The following is a 17,284-nucleotide window of genomic DNA, read 5'->3' on the forward strand; positions in this document are numbered from 1 at the left end:
ATTTTCTAAATGTAGTAGAAGTAAGTGTCCCGCCTTGGGTGAGACAAAATACAACACATCAGTCTCGGCCACAGTCTATGGATACGCTAAACATAATACAATCTCATCATGTTATGTAATGTCCTAAGTAAAATACTGTCAAAATCATCAAATAGGAAGTTATGGTAAGAAACAAATTTATTAGGATAAATGTAAATTTATCTAACAAACCTTGACTTAAATCAACATAATTATTTAATTATGAGTCTTAATGCATACAAAACAATAATGTCAAGGTATTCGCTGGAAGCAAACTCCTCCATATGAGCACCTCCGATTTTCATCACTGTAATATTCCTGCACTATAATTTTTAGTTCAATAATACAAAAAAGAATATGGATGGAAAAACTTCTCTGCGATACCCCACTTTTTAATAGAAAGTACACCTGATTTTTCTTTTTTGAAATAACAGTTATACAAAATGATGCACTTTCATATCAACAATGGATATCAAGGTACATATCATACATGCTACAATAAACCAAAACCATACAGATGGCAAGGTTCAGTGTTACTAAATCAAAAGCATCAGTCTAAAAAATGTTTCTAAAAGTTCCATATGCCATCTACAAGCTAAGCTACTTCTTTTCAATTACCATTTTGTGTCACCACCTGTAACACGATTCATAAAAGCATTTGTAAGCTAATAAGCTCAATGAGTAACATTATTTTCCCATGTATATCAGCCACATCAATACCAACAATAAAAATATCCAAATATAGCAAGCACATAACATAAAATAACAATTAACTTCCATACATACATCATCAAGCAGTGCATTCAAGTATATCTACACATCGTTCTTCAAGTGTTCAAATGTACAATCATTGTCCCAAGAGAATCACCTTTATTCCATCGTTTAATCACTACCCTCATCATCAGGTAGGATCATTGGTTATTTCATTATTGGACCAGAACCCCATTATTAGGATGGATCTTTAGTTAATTCATCATTAGATCAATACTCATTATTAGGTAGTTTCAACACCATCTTATTCTCATCCATACCATCATATCACCAATGGGTTATGGGTATGAGTACAAGACAAAATATATATATATATATATATATATATATATATATATATATATATATATATATATATATATATATATATCATATCACCAATGGGTTCTGGGTATGAGTACAAGACAAAATATATATATATATATATATATATATATATATATATATATATATATATATATAAAAGACAGTTTCGAATGAAGATAATCCATCTCACAAATCAAAATAGCACTCTAACGAGTTATATCAGTGTTTTCATCAAGTTAAATTGTACCTCATCAATATAACTTAAGCATAGCAAATTAGAAATCCAATAATCCATATAACTATTTAGTAATGACTGATCAGAAACAAAATTGATAAATATTGATGAACATAGATGAAGATTGGGGAGCATAAAACTATCACAAGAATACCTTCTCCAAAGCTCCAAACTCCAGTGTGGCCATTATCTTCGTCTTGAGTTACGTCAATAACTATTACAGTCAGATTGACCAAGCAAAAGTAGTGTTTCCATGTAGGCACGCACCTCAAAGGAAATAGGTGATCCAGAAACCTCAATAACATTGTTGTATCCTAAATTAGGCTCAAAAACTGCAAGTTTATACCGTGCATCAAAATCATCAGGATCATCATCTGTAACTTTCATTATAGGTGCACCACTATTCCTAAAGCCCACTGTTTGATTTGGTGTCTTTATAATGAATAACTTTGTAAAAGATCTTTGAACACCATGCTCCATCATCCATACAGTTAAGATGTTCTCTATGTTTTGAAGCATGGCAAGAGAGTCTCTTAGCTTAGATAAATGCAAGTCCGTGGGATGATGGGTGGCTAAACTATCCAGAAGGTCTATTGTTTCAAACTTCTCATCACTAACATCAAAAGACATTATCATATTATGATTCGGTAACTCAACAAGCCAATAGATAAACCGATCAGTAACTACCATAAGCCAAAAATGTCGAATCGGTTTAGTGGGCAGATTGCTGGATAGAGTTCTCCATTTCCCTGAGCTCAAAGTGTAAACCATAACTTTGCAACGGAAACTAGTTTCAATATTTGCTTCATCCCAAATTTGATAAATTGAAATGATCTTAGGGTCACAAGTGAGTGGACAAACCCCAAAACAAACATATGGTTGCTTAGGCACATCAACAACAATCGATTTTCTAATTAAGGGATTCCAAAGAACAACCATCTTAGTTGCAGGGTTGTGATGAGAGTGGTACAAGCACAACAAGCCGTGAGAGCTACCAAGAAGACGAAGGTATTTAACAGATAGAGGAAGAGTCAGAGTCAGAACAGACCTCTGTTGGGGGAAGGTGTCATCATCAACAAAACAAACATAGTGTTCTTTCATTATCGGATCTTCATATGATACAAGTAGATGTTGTGGCTGAGTGTGGCAGTGGTTGCTGTGAGCAGCAATAAACTCAGAGCTGTCGATCAAACACTTCCATGCTTTTGACACACTTCTGAACTGAACCAATGATTTGACCGGAAGCCTTTTCATGATATCCTCTTGAATATGGAAAGGTATTTCATATTCAGACATTTTGATTTTGAGTGCTGCTAGAGAACTCCCTTAACTATCAAATTCACAAATCAAAATACTAATTTACAAATAAATTATTAAAAAAAAACTAGTAATCCATCTACCTTACTGCAGTAGCCACTATTGAAGGGAAAGCACAAACTTTTGCCCGTTTTCCATCTCACTCAATATATTGTGATCATTAAATGTTGGAATCGTAAATTCACAGAGTAGGAGGGAAAAAAAATTGGCATGTAGGTTATCGCTCTGATACCATATAGAGAACAAAGAATACGATTGAAGCTGTACATGTTATATTTGATGAATGTTACATGTATTTATATACAGAAGACACATAACCTAACTCCACATAATTAGGCACTAGTAACACATGAATAATACACCTGAAGAATAGGACTATATGACTAATTCTCATGGACTAATTACGTAGTCATTATTAATATTGAAGATTATATCACGAATATAACACAAAAATTATAAGAAAAATTAATGGAGACATTAGCAAATTAGCAATCGAATAATCCATTTACCCATCCAGATAGCAAATTATAAGAAAAACAATATAGGTGTTTTCGTCAAGTTAAATCGTACAATCGTACGTCAACAATAAAACGTAAGCATAGCAAATTAGCAATCCAATAATCCATTTACCTAATCAGTAATCAGTAATCAGAAACAATACTGTTGACGCAGCATCTCATAATCCTTTCAGCAAAGCAAATCGAAAAACTTAAAAAGAATGCGAAACTTAAAAGGTACCGCACTACAGCAGCGTCGGATGCTTGGATCGTGGTGTCGCTACAAAGAGAGATGAGAGGAGAGAGTGATTGCGATTAGGCTATTAGAACAGTGATTGCGATTAGGCTATTAATTATTCCATGTTTTGGAGTTCGGAGGAAATGAAAGGAAAATTTTAAGTTTTGTGTTCCCGAGTTAGAGGAAAAAGAAAATAAAATTTAAAATTTTCCTTCCCCTCACTTTCTTCCCAAATCCGTCCAATTTGGGAGGAAAATTTGAAAGGAAAATATGGCTCCAAAATCTTTCCCTTCCCCTTATTTTCCTTCCATTAATAAAATTCAGGAACATAGTTTTCCTTCTCCACCCTTCACTTTCCCTCTGTATCCTCTCATTTCTCTCTTTAAATAGAACTCACGAATAAGGCATTAGAGCCTTGAAACTAATATGCTTATCATAGTAAATTTATTTATACATTAAAACTATTTCATAAATATTTTGTAAAATGAAATATACGATTGCTGTATATTTTTATAACTATTTTATTTAAATTATAAATTATTTACATGTTAAAATTTTATTGAATAATTGTTAATAATATATAATAAGATATTTATTGTAAAAATACAAAATTAATATGAAAAATGTAACAAAATAATTAAATTAAAGGATAATAGTGTTTAATTTTGACAAGTACCAAACTTTCACAATCAAAGTAGCCCAAAAAAACCAAACTTACAACTTTCAAACTCTATATGAAAGTCAACGACATTAACAAACCATTAACTCTTTATATATATATATATATATATATATATATATATATATATATATATATATATATATATATATATATATATATATATATATATATTAGACTACTTTTTTAAAAAGCTACATGTACAATAATATTATTTTCAAGTTTTTTCAGAATCATAAACCAGTAAGAAAATGACAGACACATATGTGACGGACCCATGCCCTATGTGTCATCTGTTGGTTGGTGTCACGTGTTGATTTTGTAAGGAGGAAGGTGTAACGCCCCAGTTATTTAAATAAAATAACAAACGAAAGTCTCGGACTAAATTGTGAAGAATTTTAAAAGTCAGGGGTTTAAAGTGAAAATTCGGGACTTAAATTGAAAAGAAGTGAAGGCTTAAGGATCTATTATGAAAGAGACTTTTGTAGAGTAGGGGTTGATTGGTAAATTTCAAACTTTAATTGTAAAGAATTTCAGAAGATAGGGTTAAAAAGGTAAGTATGTGTTTTATTTTGAAAAAGATATCATGGGGAGGGACTAGAATGGTTAAATGGAAAAAATTGGAGCATGGACACGGGACAACTCCCGTCACCCTCCCTTGATCCTTGTATATATGCATCTTAAATCACTCAAACCCTAACCCTAAGGGATATGCCTCCAGCCGTCACCCCTCCTACTCTCTCACCTCCGGTCACTCATGGCCGCCGATCGACCGCCTTCTTCTCCTTCTCTTACTCCAGCCGCTATGTTAGAGCCTTCCGCCGCCCTATCGAGACTTATCGCCGCCATCCTTTCTCGCCAAGCCAGCCGCCATGCGTTAAGACTGCTGTCGTTCGCTGTTCCGACCAAGCAGGGCGCCTGTTGCCTCGCCAATGAGCACCGCCGACCGCCACACTGTTGAGGAAGGTCGCCATTGCGATGTTGCTGCCGAAGAATCGCCGTTTCTGGGTTCCGACCATCGTTTGCCACCCATGGTGGCTGAGTTGGGAAAGTTTCAGTCCCCGGATCGTGGTTACGTGTGGTTACTGTTCGTTTGCTCGGATGAGGGACAAGAAAGACCACCACCACCACCTTTGGGTGGTGGCTAGCATCACAAACCGCCGCTGCTGTTGCTTTTTAATGTTGTTGCCGCCACCGTGAGCCACCAAGGGAGGGTGGCTGGACCTTTGTGCAAATAGAATCTTGTAGGTGTGTGTGTGTTTTGTTGTAGAAGGTGTTAATGGCCGGAAAACGGAATAGATGCCCACCATGGCCGCCAACTATGGTGGCTGCCGCCTTGTACCACCGCCGACCACCACTAGGGTGGTTGTGTGTGTGTGTGTTAGTTAGTGAGTGTGTGTATTGTGGATTAAAGCCATGTAATTGTAATTAGCAAATTTAATAATAAAAAGAAATGGAAAACCACCACCTTAGGGTGGTGGCCGCCGCCGTGAGCCGCCATGAACCACCACTACCCGAGGTGGTAGTGGGTGGTGTCCCACAAGCAAAACCCTAATGGGCTTAGAGAGTTATTTTGGGCCTATTGGGCCACGTTTGGATGAGGAACCCTAATTAGGGTTTAGAAAACCCTAAGTATGAGTATTGGGCCTTAGACCTATTGGACCCACTTTTGGGCCAATGGGATTGGATTGTGAATTAAGCCCAAACTATTCCATGTCATTTATCTAGTAGAGTAAAGAACTTAATGGACTAAGTCCTTAATGAGCTAATTGAGAAAATATTAATATTTGGGAATTTATCAGGACACACGAGAATTATTTAATAAGTGAAATATTAAATAATAAATCATTGGTAGAAATTAATCTAAGCAATAATGGACTTAATGGATTAAGTCCCTAGTGTGTTAAGTCCTTAGTGGGTTAAGTAAGAAACACTTAACCCTAGTTATCATTTGATGTGAAACCCTAATTTCACTTGGGCTTTGTGTTGGGCCATCCGAGAATAATCAAATGGACTAGAGTAATTAGTTGGGCTCTAGGGTAAGGCCCATATCAAGGATTGGCCCAATTTGGAAAATTGGGCCATAGTTGGGGCCTAGATGGTTGTATGATATTGGGCCCTAGAATGATACATGTTGGACTGGACTGATCAATTGGGCCTTAAGGGATGTCCATGTAGAGGTTTGGGCCCAATTTGGAAAATTGGACCATATATTGGGCTTTGATCCCTAGTTGACTTTGGGCCTATGGATTGGGCCTTAGGCTTGGGTAAGCCAAGCTAGGGGTAATGTAGTAACTACCCAAAGTACGTATTTATAGTTATGTGTTAGAACCCAATTATTAATTGGGTGTTATTTTGGTGTTGACAGTTCGGGAATCTTGCATCTAGCAGTTGGGGTTGAGTCTGTGGGACTTCAGCAGCGTGGGATTGTGTCTACGGGACTTCAGCAGTGTGAGGTGAGTTTCCTTCCAGTAGGAACGGGTCTACGGCCACAATGCCGGCCCGTTTAGTTAGCGGTAGTTCCGGACTTCAGTCCGATGCAGTAGTTCAGTATGCTTGGTGTCTTTGTGATACAGACATGGTATGAGTTATGTGTTCCGGACTATGGTCCGATGCAGTATGCAGTATATGTGTTTATATTATATGCTATGATTATGTTATGCTATGTTCAGTTAGTTCCGGACCTCGGTCCGATGAAGTAGTTAGAGTGCTTGATGTCTTTGTGATTCAAGCATGTTTTGTGTTATGTGTTTCGGACTCTGTTCCGATGCAGTATGCAGTATATGTATTCATGCTAGTTGATATGTTTATGCTATGTTACGTTCAGTCAGTTCCGGACTTCGGTCCGATGCAGGGGACAAGGTCCCAATCAGTTCCGGACTTCGGTCCGATGCAGTTAGTTCCGGATTCGGTCCGATGCAGAGGGCAAGGCCCTGGTTAGTTCCGGACTTCGGTCCGATGCAGTTAGTTCCGGACTTCGGTCCGATGCAGAGGGCAAGGCCCTGGTTAGTTCCGGACTCCGGTCCGATGCAGTTTCCAGACTTCGGTCCGATGCAGAGGGCAAGGCCCTGGTTAGTTCCGGACTCTGGTCCGATGCAGTTTCCGGACTTCGGTCTGATGCAGTGGGCAAGGCCCAGTATGTGCTTTATATGTGGTATGGTATGTGGTAGTTTGGGGGAGCTCACTAAGCTTCGTGCTTACGGTTTTCAGTTTTGGTTTCAGGTACTTCTGCAAGTAAAGGGAAGAGCTCGGGATGATGGCATCGCACACACCACAGCTTCAGTTTTTGTCCTGGGAGCTGATACAGTTTTCTTAGATATGTTTTGATACAGTTGTGACTCAGTTTTCTCACAGTATTTTAGTATGGTTTGAGATACTTAGCGTATGGTTTTACTATATGATACTCAGTTTTATGGTTTTTGGTTAAATTAAAAATGAAATTTTCGGGTCGTATTTTTGGGTTGTTACAAGTTGGTATCAGAGCCTTGGTTTGAGGGATTCAGGCGCACTCACGAGTGTGTCTGAACTCAAACTAAGGAAGTGGTATAAAGTTTTCAAGAGAAAAACCATGGTTACAAAAGAATTTTGAGAAAAGAAAACAATTTTAGAAAAAGTATAAAGAAAACAGTTTTAGAAAAAGCGAAAAGAGTTTTGAAAAGAGAAAAAGGGTGTGGTGCATGCAATCAACCGAGCTCAAGTAAGTACTCCCAAATTACCTATACAAGTTTATGATCAATAGTTTCAATTTCAGTTTTAGTTCCAGTTTCAGTTTCAGTTTCAGTAGAACAGCATGCTAGTATAGGACTAAGGATCTAGGAGGATGCCTTATGTGCCTGCTTTGTGTGTTTCAACTTGATAAGAATTTCATGCTAGTATTGAGTAGATAGTAGTAGGATAGCCTGTGTAGGTTATGCCTGATAGTATGAGTTTAGCATTATATGCTAGTACAGTTTCTTGTCATGATAATAGTTTTGCCTGAGTATGTTTCCTTTATCCGAATGTTGCTTGCTTTGTGCTTTGTGGGACTCTAAGTGATGGGAGTTAGCCATTAGGTGAATACGTCACATCACATGTGATTAGGGTTGAATAATCTCAGAGTGCTGGATTTGGCCCTACTGCGCAGCTCTTGTTTGAGTCTAACCGTTGTAGGGACGAGACTTTTACTCGAAGGATTATCCGAGCCTCATTGCATGTGATGGTATTCAGGTGGTGGCTAATTGGCATTACAAGGAGGCCTTCAGCAGCTGAGGACTGGTTTGGGTGGAGTCAGAAGTTCCCTAGGGAAAGCCTAGGAAGGTAGTAGCAGAGATCAGTAGCAGTAGAGTGACTTGGTCGAGTCGAGGCAGTTCTTGAGGAAAGTACGGATAGATGTGGAAGGTAGTATGGGCCCGTACTACTGAAAGCAGAGGATCCATACTCGAATCAAGGAAGGCGGAGATGAATCCATGGAACTTGTAGTGTGTGAGATCCCTCGAGATTGGATGAGTATTGTGATGTTAGTGATGGCATGTTGCCGAGTATAGTGACGCTACGTGGTAGACCAGATGGTAGTTTTGGCGTCGACGAGGGATCAGGCTTGGACTCTAGAGTCGGGCAGATTGATGATCAGATGAGAGAGTTCATTTCATCTGAGAATTTTGCGCAGTATCATTGACCAGACTCTTGTGATCCTCAGTGTGATCAAGGAGGGCATTATAGAGATTTATGATGAGAGGCCGAGTGCATTCTGCACTGAGATAGCAGTCATGATAGAGACATGTACGTTGATGTTTCGGGAATTCAGAGTTTGTGAGGCTTCAGATTGTCATGGGGGTTAGGGACCCCATTGTTAGCAGTAGATGGTTGGCGGATGTCACCAACGTTTTTCATACCAGACATTGTCTCAAAAGGAGACAAGATCTGACTTACTTCCTATCTCCTGAGGAACAGAGCGCGAGATTGATAGGAAGAGGTTGGTAGTGAGTTGAGGGATGATGTGGTTGATGCTATGTCATGGGATGACTTCCAGACCAGATTCTGGGCAGAGTGTGCCCAGGCGATTGAGGCGCAGCAGTTGCCGCCAGAGTTGTGAGATCCTCACCAGACGAATGAGACTGTGACAGAGATCACTGCCAAGCCTCGGGAAAGAGCTCATATGGTACCACAATATGCAGTAGATGAGGAAATGAAGAAGGAAAGTTATCAGGACATACTGTAGAATGATAGCAGGGAGATCATGAGTATCTCGGGGTGCAAGACCCTGAATGATATGACTTCTAGAGCTCGAGAGCGGGATATTGACTTGGAGCACATTGTTAAGAGGGAACCAGATCAGTTGCTTATAGTGAGGGGTCTCGGGAGGAGACCGTAGATTTCAGATTAGCTTTCGAGAGACCAGCAGGACCAAATTCGGTGTACACTTGCGGGATTGGGAAGTACAATGTCATATTGGTTTATTCCAAGACTGAGGAGCAGCACGTGAAGCACATGAGGGAGGTGCTAGAGATTTTGAGGAGGGAGAGAATTTTGCAAGGTTCTCTAATTGTGAGTTCTGGTTGTGCGGGGTGCAATTTCTTGGGCACCTTGTCAATCAGAAGGATATTCTAGTCGATCCGGCCAAGATTGAGGTCGTGATGCAGAGGAGAATTATGAGGTCTCCAACTGAGATTCGGAGCTTCCTGGGTTTAGCATGTTATTACCGGAGATTTATTCGGATTTTTAGAAGTTGTGTGATCTTTTGGATTAGCTAGTGTTGAAACACTAGCAATGGTAAGTGTGGTTTCTAGCAGATTGGTCATGGGTGGCGAGAAGGATTGGGGAATTCTTCCAGTTTTGTGTGTTGTAGGGCATTAGCTGAATCAAAGTGGGGGAGAATCACCCAAGGATTCAGAAGCAGGAGCAGTTTTGAGACTAGGGTAAGTTTTGCATCCTTATTGGGAAGGAAGATAACCCAAGCAGTTGTATGGTTTGAGGATAATGTGAGATGGAAGTTCGGAAAAGCTTGCCAGTAAGGAGATCGCATTCCCGTGATGTTACTAGCAAGCCTTAGGGAATCAGGCTTGGGATTCCAGTCAGGACACGAGTTCAGCTGAGTGCGGGGCAAGCGCGTGTTCGATCCAGTATTAGAGTGTTGTAAGCCTGCGGGTGTAGCCGTACCATTCACTAGCTGTCAGATAGCATCAGATTGTTGTAAGTCTGCGGGTGTAGCCGTAGCATTCACTAGCAGTCAGATAGTATCAGAGTGTTGTAAGTCTGTGGGTGTAGCCGTAGCATTCACTAGCAGTCAGATAGTATTAGAGTGTTGTAAGTCTGCGGGTGTAGCCGTAGCATTCACAAGATTAGCAGATAGTACTAGAGTGATGTGAGTCTGTGGGTGTAGCCGCAGCCTTCACTAGGTTAGTAGATAGCGCGAGTGCGTTGTTAGGACGCAGAAAGATCAGTAGTACCCACCAGTTCGGGTATAGTAGTGAGGAAATGGAAATCCACGGATTGGATTTCGGAATTTCCCAGATGGATGAGACCTGGTTAAGCTAGTGATAAGATTGTAGAAGCGCCGCTATAGAGATGAGAGCAAGGAAGCAGTGGACTACTTAAGGTCATTTATGACATGAGGCTACCAATGGTCATGTAGCAATCACCTTTAGCCTTGGGTTTGGTGACGTCAGGATTTGACGTATGGACTCGATCAGTTAGATCAGAAAGTTATTAGAGCCTCAGTGGCATGGTAACTAGTGGCATCTAGTTCTAGAGAAGGAACTTGTTCAGAAGTCGTGTGAGGCGACTAAGTGGGAGTCCTTTGGCTCTGCAGCCGGGCCGAAACCCGGTATTTCAGATGATTGGCGGAAAATTGAGACCAGGTAGGTCTCGGTAGATGTCAGGAAGCAGCCACGTGGCAGCATACAGTTTCAGGCAATTCAGTGTTCTGAGCAGTTCAGTGTTCAGATAGTTTAGTGCTTCGAGCAGTTCAGTGTTCAGACAATTCAGTGTTTCGAGCAGTTAAGTGTTTAGGTAGTTCAGTGTTCAGAAAGTTTAGTGTCTCATGCAATTACAGCTTTTGGGCAATGTTAGTAATTGTGCCCTAAGTTGCAAGTACAGACAGGATAGTTGGTTTAATGGGAAGTGACAAGTCACCCTCAGCGAGATTATCGGAGCATTGGCCAAGTATAAGTGAATCACAGGGATAAGTGGATTTGTGATTCTGTTTTCTAGTGTGAGCTTTGAGTTATCAGAAGTTGAGTAGGCAGCTGAGTAACAAGTGGATTGGATTTAGCAATCATGAATCAGTAGAGTGGTCTGTCAGGGATTCGGACCATCTCAAGACATCAGAATTTAGATGAAGTAGATGTGATCTTGTTGCGAGGAAGTAGTTTGCCTACAGATGTTTGGGCTTTGCGATGATTGGTCACAGCTACCCTGAGAAGGTTAGGGTGTACTCAGGATTATGGCCATGTTACTTGAGAAGTGAGCGGGCAGGGAATAGTAAGGAATGATTTCGAGGACGAAATCTAATTTAAGTGGGGGAGAGTTTTAACGCCCCGGTTATTTAAATAAAATAACAAACGAAAGTCTCGGACTAAATTGTGAGGAATTTTAAAAGTCAGGGGTTTAAAGTGAAAATTCGGGACTTAAATTGAAAAGAAGTGAAGGCTTAAGGATCTATTATGAAAGAGACTTTTGTAGAGTAGGGATTGATTGGTAAATTTCATACTTTAATTGTAAAGAATTTCAGAAGACAGGGTTAAAAAGGTAAGTATGTGTTTTATTTTGAAAAAGATATCATGGGGAGGGACTAGAATGGTTAAATGGAAAAAATTGGAGCATGGACACGGGACAACTCCCGTCACCCTCCCTTGATCCTTGTATATATGCATCTTAAATCACTCAAACCCTAACCCTAAGGGATATGCCTCCAGCCGTCACCCCTCCTACTCTCTCACCTCCGGTCACTCATGGCCGCCGATCGACCGCCTTCTTCTCCTTCTCTTACTCCAGCCGCTATGTTAGAGCCTTCCGCCGCCCTATCGAGACTTATCGTCGCCATCCTTTCTCGCCAAGCCAGCCGCCATGCGTTAAGACTGTTGTCGTTCGCTGTTCCGACCAAGCAGGGCGCCTGTTGCCTCGCCAATGAGCACCGCCGACCGCCACACTGTTGAGGAAGGTCGCCATTGCGATGTTGCTGCCGAAGAATCGTTGTTTCTGGGTTCCGACCATCGTTTGCCACCCATGGTGGCTGATTTGGGAAAGTTTCAGTCTCTGGATTGTGGTTGCGTGTGGTTACTGTTCGTTTGCTCGGATGAGGGACAAGAAAGACCACCGCCACCACCTTTGGGTGGTGGCTAGCATCACAAACCGCCGCTGCTGTTGCTTTTTAGTGTTGTTGCCGCCACCGTGAGCCACCAAGGGAGGGTGGCTGGACCTTTGTGCAAATAGAATCTTGTAGGTGTGTATGTGTTTTGTTGTAGAAGGTGTTAATGGCCGGAAAACGGAATAGATGCCCACCATGGCCGCCAACCATGGTGGTTGCCGCCTTGTACCACCGCCGACCACCACTAGGGTGGTTGTGTGTGTGTGTTAGTTAGTGAGTGTGTGTATTGTGGATTAAAGCCATGTAATTGTAATTAGCAAATTTAATAATAAAAAGAAATGGAAAACCACCACCTTAGGGTGGTGGCCGCCGCCGTGAGCCGCCATGAACCACCACTACCCGAGGTGGTAGTGGGTAGTGTCCCACAAGCAAAACCCTAATGGGCTTAGAGAGTTATTTTGGGCCTATTGGGCCACGTTTAGATGAGGAACCCTAATTAGGGTTTAGAAAACCCTAATTATGAGTATTGGGCCTTAGACCTATTGGACCCACTTTTGGGCCAATGGGATTGGATTGCGAATTAAGCCCAAACTATTCCATGCCATTTATCTAGTAGAGTAAAGAACTTAATGGACTAAGTCCTTAATGAGCTAATTGAGAAAATATTAATATTTGGGAATTTATCAGGACACACGAGAATTATTTAATAAGTGAAATATTAAATAATAAATCATTGGCAGAAATTAATCTAAGCAATAATGGACTTAATGGATTAAGTCCCTAGTGTGTTAAGTCCTTAGTGGGTTAAGTAAGAAACACTTAACCCTAGTTATCATTTGATGTGAAACCCTAATTTCACTTGGGCTTTGTGTTGGGCCATCCGAGAATAATCAAATGGACTAGAGTAATTAGTTGGGCTCTAGGGTAAGGCCCATATCAAGGATTGGGCCCAATTTGGAAAATTGGGCCATAGATGGGCCATAGTTGGGGCCTAGATGGTTGTATGATATTGGGCCCTAGTGTGACATCCCCAAAATCTCGGCCAGAAAAGACCGAATTTCATTTATGCTTTTAAATAATTTCAGAGTAAATCCTTTTGATTTGAAAGAGTTGTGGAATTTGTTCCCAAAACAAAACATGATAAAATAATATTTATCAAAGCATTTCATCAAGAGATGCATTTTCATTACATAATCAAAACTCGGGATCCGATACAGACCATAAAGCATAAACGATAAACATTACAAGTCATTCAACAAATATTTACATAAACAGACTTGTAAACAAAACAACAAGATGATCCATCCATCTTACGCCCTTGCGCCACTTCCTGTAATTCAAATAAAACTGAGTGGGTCAGGCTTGGGAGCCTGGTGAGCATATAGGGTTTTCAACCCACAATAAATAAGTTATATTTAATTTCACCAACCAATCACTATCCCGATTACCCATTCCCGTTATCCTCACTTTACGTCCCTAAAACAACATCTATCTCAAGGGACCTAATCTAGGATTTTCATCGGGACGGACATCACTGCTAAGGGGTTTCCTCAACAATAGATATCCTAAAGGCAACCATGAGGGGGATAGAGTACACCGGTGAACACATCGTTCACAACACCTACATGTTATGAACCTGCTAGCGTTCCACTGGACTGTCTAGAAAGAGTCTGTGGTCGTTATCCATACTCCGCTGAATAACTAGATCAACAACAACAACAACATCGAGGCCTCTCATATGTTTATTACACACCAACTATCTACCCATGTTCTACCCAACATATTAGTAGATAAAAATATATATTTTCATACATAGATTAAAACCTGTATATAATTTTCATTCAATATATATTCCACATAATAGATGAGGCATACCACATAACACGTATTCCATAGAAAACAATTCAGATATATGATATAGAATAAAGTGAATATCCATTCACGCATATAACCACAAAAATATACACATAACAAGTATATCGTATAAAATACTTCATAGTTACTCGTTAGAAGAAAGTAACTACACCCTCACACATATAAACCACAATTTACTTAATACACTCAAACCGTACTTGTATTATTATCGTGTTTATGAAAGGTAGTATACACTCACTTGATCAGAAGATAATCGGACAGCACTACGACTTGCAGAAGTAGTAATCCTCAGCAGATCTGGAAGATCTCCACAAAAATCGAACTTCTCGCGGGCAAAGCTTCGGCTCGGGAACCGCAATTCTCGGGATCTTCGGGATCCCGGGACTTGCCTCGGGGCTAGAGTATAATACCGGGGCTTCGGGGTATTTCTGGCACGCAAAACGATGCAAAACGGGAGAGAGAAGAGAAGAAATTGGCAAAAGACTCGGCTGCCTTCGCATCCTATTTATAGGAGGCTAGAGCCTCGGAGTACGCGGGGCGTACTGGTCCGAAGTCGTCATGGCATGCGTCATCCGAAGCCACTTGCTGCGATGTCGACACCTTCGGAGTACGTGGGGCGTACCTCGGATCAGATCGGTGACTCGCCTTCGGATAAAGCTTCCGAATTAATGATTTAATTTAATTACAAAATAATTAATAAACTTCGGAAATTCATATATTCTTCATACGAACTCTTTTTTCAACGTTCTTTATATCCACGGAAAGGTGAGACTACGCTCTACAACTTTCGTTTAGACTCCATCGGCTAATTTTGACTTTATTTTTATTATTTATTTTTAATAGGCCGCGACAGAAAAACTTCGTTATAAATTCATAACTTCTTCGTTTGACGTCCGTTCTCGCCTAACTTTTTATCGCTTTGATACCAACAATGAGATCTTCGATTCTCATTTAGATTGCTTCAGCTAAAAACCGCTCGATCTCAAATCGAGTATTTCAGGCTGCATACCGCTAAGTCGAAACTTCGATAAATCATAACTTCCTCATACGAAGTCAGATTTGGGCGTTCTATATATATTCGGAAACCTCGTTTCAACTACTACAACATTAACCAAAGATATTCAGTTCATTTTACACTTAAATTTTGACGCTTATTTTTATTCTTAATTAATCAGACCACATAATTAAGAAATTAAGCACAAAACACATAATACTCAAATAATACATTCTTATTATTTCAAAATTGGTTACAAAGGTTAACCTAGACTATTACATTGCTAAAAATGGCAAGCCCGGAAACACAGGCGTTACAATTCTCTCCACCTTAGAATGATTCCGTCCCCGGAATCACACATCAACAAACAAATGCGGATAACGACCCATTATGTCACTCTCCGTCTCCCAGGTGAGATTCGGCCCATTCGTGTGTTTCTATCGGACAAGCACTAACTCAACCATCTTGCGTCGCAATTGGGTCAACAATTGCCTCTGGTTCTTCAATCAACCTTTTGTTCTCATCGATTCTCAACTCCGAAAGTGGAATCATGTCGGGAACTTCTCCCGTGAACTTCCTCAAATAACACACATGAAAAGTGTTATGAATTCCATTCAGTTCTTCTGGTAGTTCGAGCTTGTAAGCTTGGTTCCCAATCCCCTGAAGAACTTTAAACGGTCCAATAAACCTTGGACTCAACTTTCCCCTTTTACCAAATCTTATAAGTCCCTTCCACGGCGAGACTTTAAGCAAAACCGAATCCCCAACCTCAAAAGTTATCGGTCTTCGCTTCTTGTCAGCATAGCTCTTTTGACGATCCTAAGCCGCTAACATTCTTTCCCTAATTATTTTCAACTTTTCAGCAGTTTGATGAACCATCTCCGGTCCCATAAACTGCTTTTCCCCAGCCTCAAGCCAACAAGACGGCGTACGACACTTCTGTCCATACAAGGCTTGGTAAGGTGCCATCTTTATGCTCGAGTGGAAACTATTATTATAGGAAAATTCTACCAACGGTAAATATTCATCCCAATTACCTAGGAATTCCAAGGTACATGCTCTCAGCATATCTTCAAGCGTTTGTATCGTTCGTTCACTCTGACCATCAGTCAGCGGATGGTAAGCTGTACTTAAACACAACTTGGTACCCAATTCCTCTTGTAGACTTTTCCAAAACCTCGAGGTGAAACGACTATCACGATCCGATACAATCGTTAACGGAACACCGTGAAGTCTCACAATTTCTTTTACGTAAGAATTCGCAAGCTTTTCCATAGACCATTTCTCCTTGGCTGCTATGAAATGCACACTCTTAGTGAATCGATCAACGACCACCCAAATTATGTCGTGACCATTCTTTGTTCTGGGCAGTTTAGTGACAAAATCCATAGCAATGTCTTCCCACTTACCCATAGGCACAGGCAAAGGTTCTAAACTCCCATACAGTTTCTGATGTTGTGTCTTGACTCTCGTGCAAGTCACACACTCAGCCACATACTTTGCAACATCAAGCTTCATCGTCGGCCACCAGTAGTAGGGTTTCAGGTCCCTATACATTTTAGTGCTACCCGGATGAATCGAGTACATGGTCTTGTGAGCTTCTTCCATCAGAAGATCTCTGACTCCTCCTGTCTTAGGTATCCAAATCCGATCTTGGAACACCTTCAGTCCATGACTGTTTACACCGAACACCAACGTTTTGCCCAAACGTTCCTCCTTTCTGTCATTCTTCTCAGCAGCTTCGCTCTGAGCTTTCTTTATACTTTCCAAAATAGTCGAGAAAACTTCAATTCTCAACGCTCTTGGCCTTTTCCTTTCAAGATTGACTTTCCGACTGAGAGCATCAGCAACAACATTAGCTTTACCGGGGTGGTAAAGTATCTCGCAGTCATAGTCTTTAAGTAATTCTAGCCAGCGCCGTTGTCTCATATTCAACTCCTTCTGATTAAAGAGATATTGGAGACTCTTATGATCAGTAAAAAGTTTGCACTTCGTGCCATAGAGGTAATGCCTCCATATTTTCAGAGCGAAAACTACCGCCGCCAACTCCAAATCATGAGTCGGGTAGTT

The 17,284-nt window shown here is 40.6% G+C and overlaps 1 protein-coding gene across 5 annotated transcripts; it reads right to left on the reverse strand.

Annotated features, from left to right (window-relative positions):
* Window positions 1–407: 407 nt before the first annotated feature.
* On the reverse strand, window positions 408–3,480 carry LOC111894647 (putative F-box protein At1g47790). 5 transcript variants are annotated; one of them, XM_023890742.3, is made up of 3 exons: window positions 3,278–3,480; window positions 1,485–2,660; window positions 408–652 (listed from the first exon to the last, which is right to left on the reverse strand). In XM_023890742.3, the coding sequence occupies exon 2, from the start codon at window positions 2,624–2,626 to the stop codon at window positions 1,538–1,540; it is 1,089 nt and encodes a 362-aa protein (XP_023746510.1). In that variant the 5' UTR covers window positions 2,627–2,660; window positions 3,278–3,480; the 3' UTR covers window positions 408–652; window positions 1,485–1,537. The 5 variants fall into 5 exon arrangements, with proteins under 5 accessions (XP_023746510.1, XP_042752399.1, XP_023746508.1 ...); XM_042896465.2 differs by having other exon boundaries at window positions 1,485–2,908; XM_023890740.3 differs by having other exon boundaries at window positions 2,731–3,480.
* Window positions 3,481–17,284: the final 13,804 nt, after the last annotated feature.

This window comes from Lactuca sativa, chromosome 7 (assembly GCF_002870075.4).
Source record: "Lactuca sativa cultivar Salinas chromosome 7, Lsat_Salinas_v11, whole genome shotgun sequence".
In the NCBI taxonomy this organism is placed as follows: domain Eukaryota; kingdom Viridiplantae; phylum Streptophyta; class Magnoliopsida; order Asterales; family Asteraceae; genus Lactuca; species Lactuca sativa.

Coding starts and splice junctions, on each gene's coding strand:
- LOC111894647 (XM_023890742.3), bottom strand. CDS start 2,626: ATGTCTGAATATGAAATACCTTTCCATATTCAAGAGGATATCATGAAA.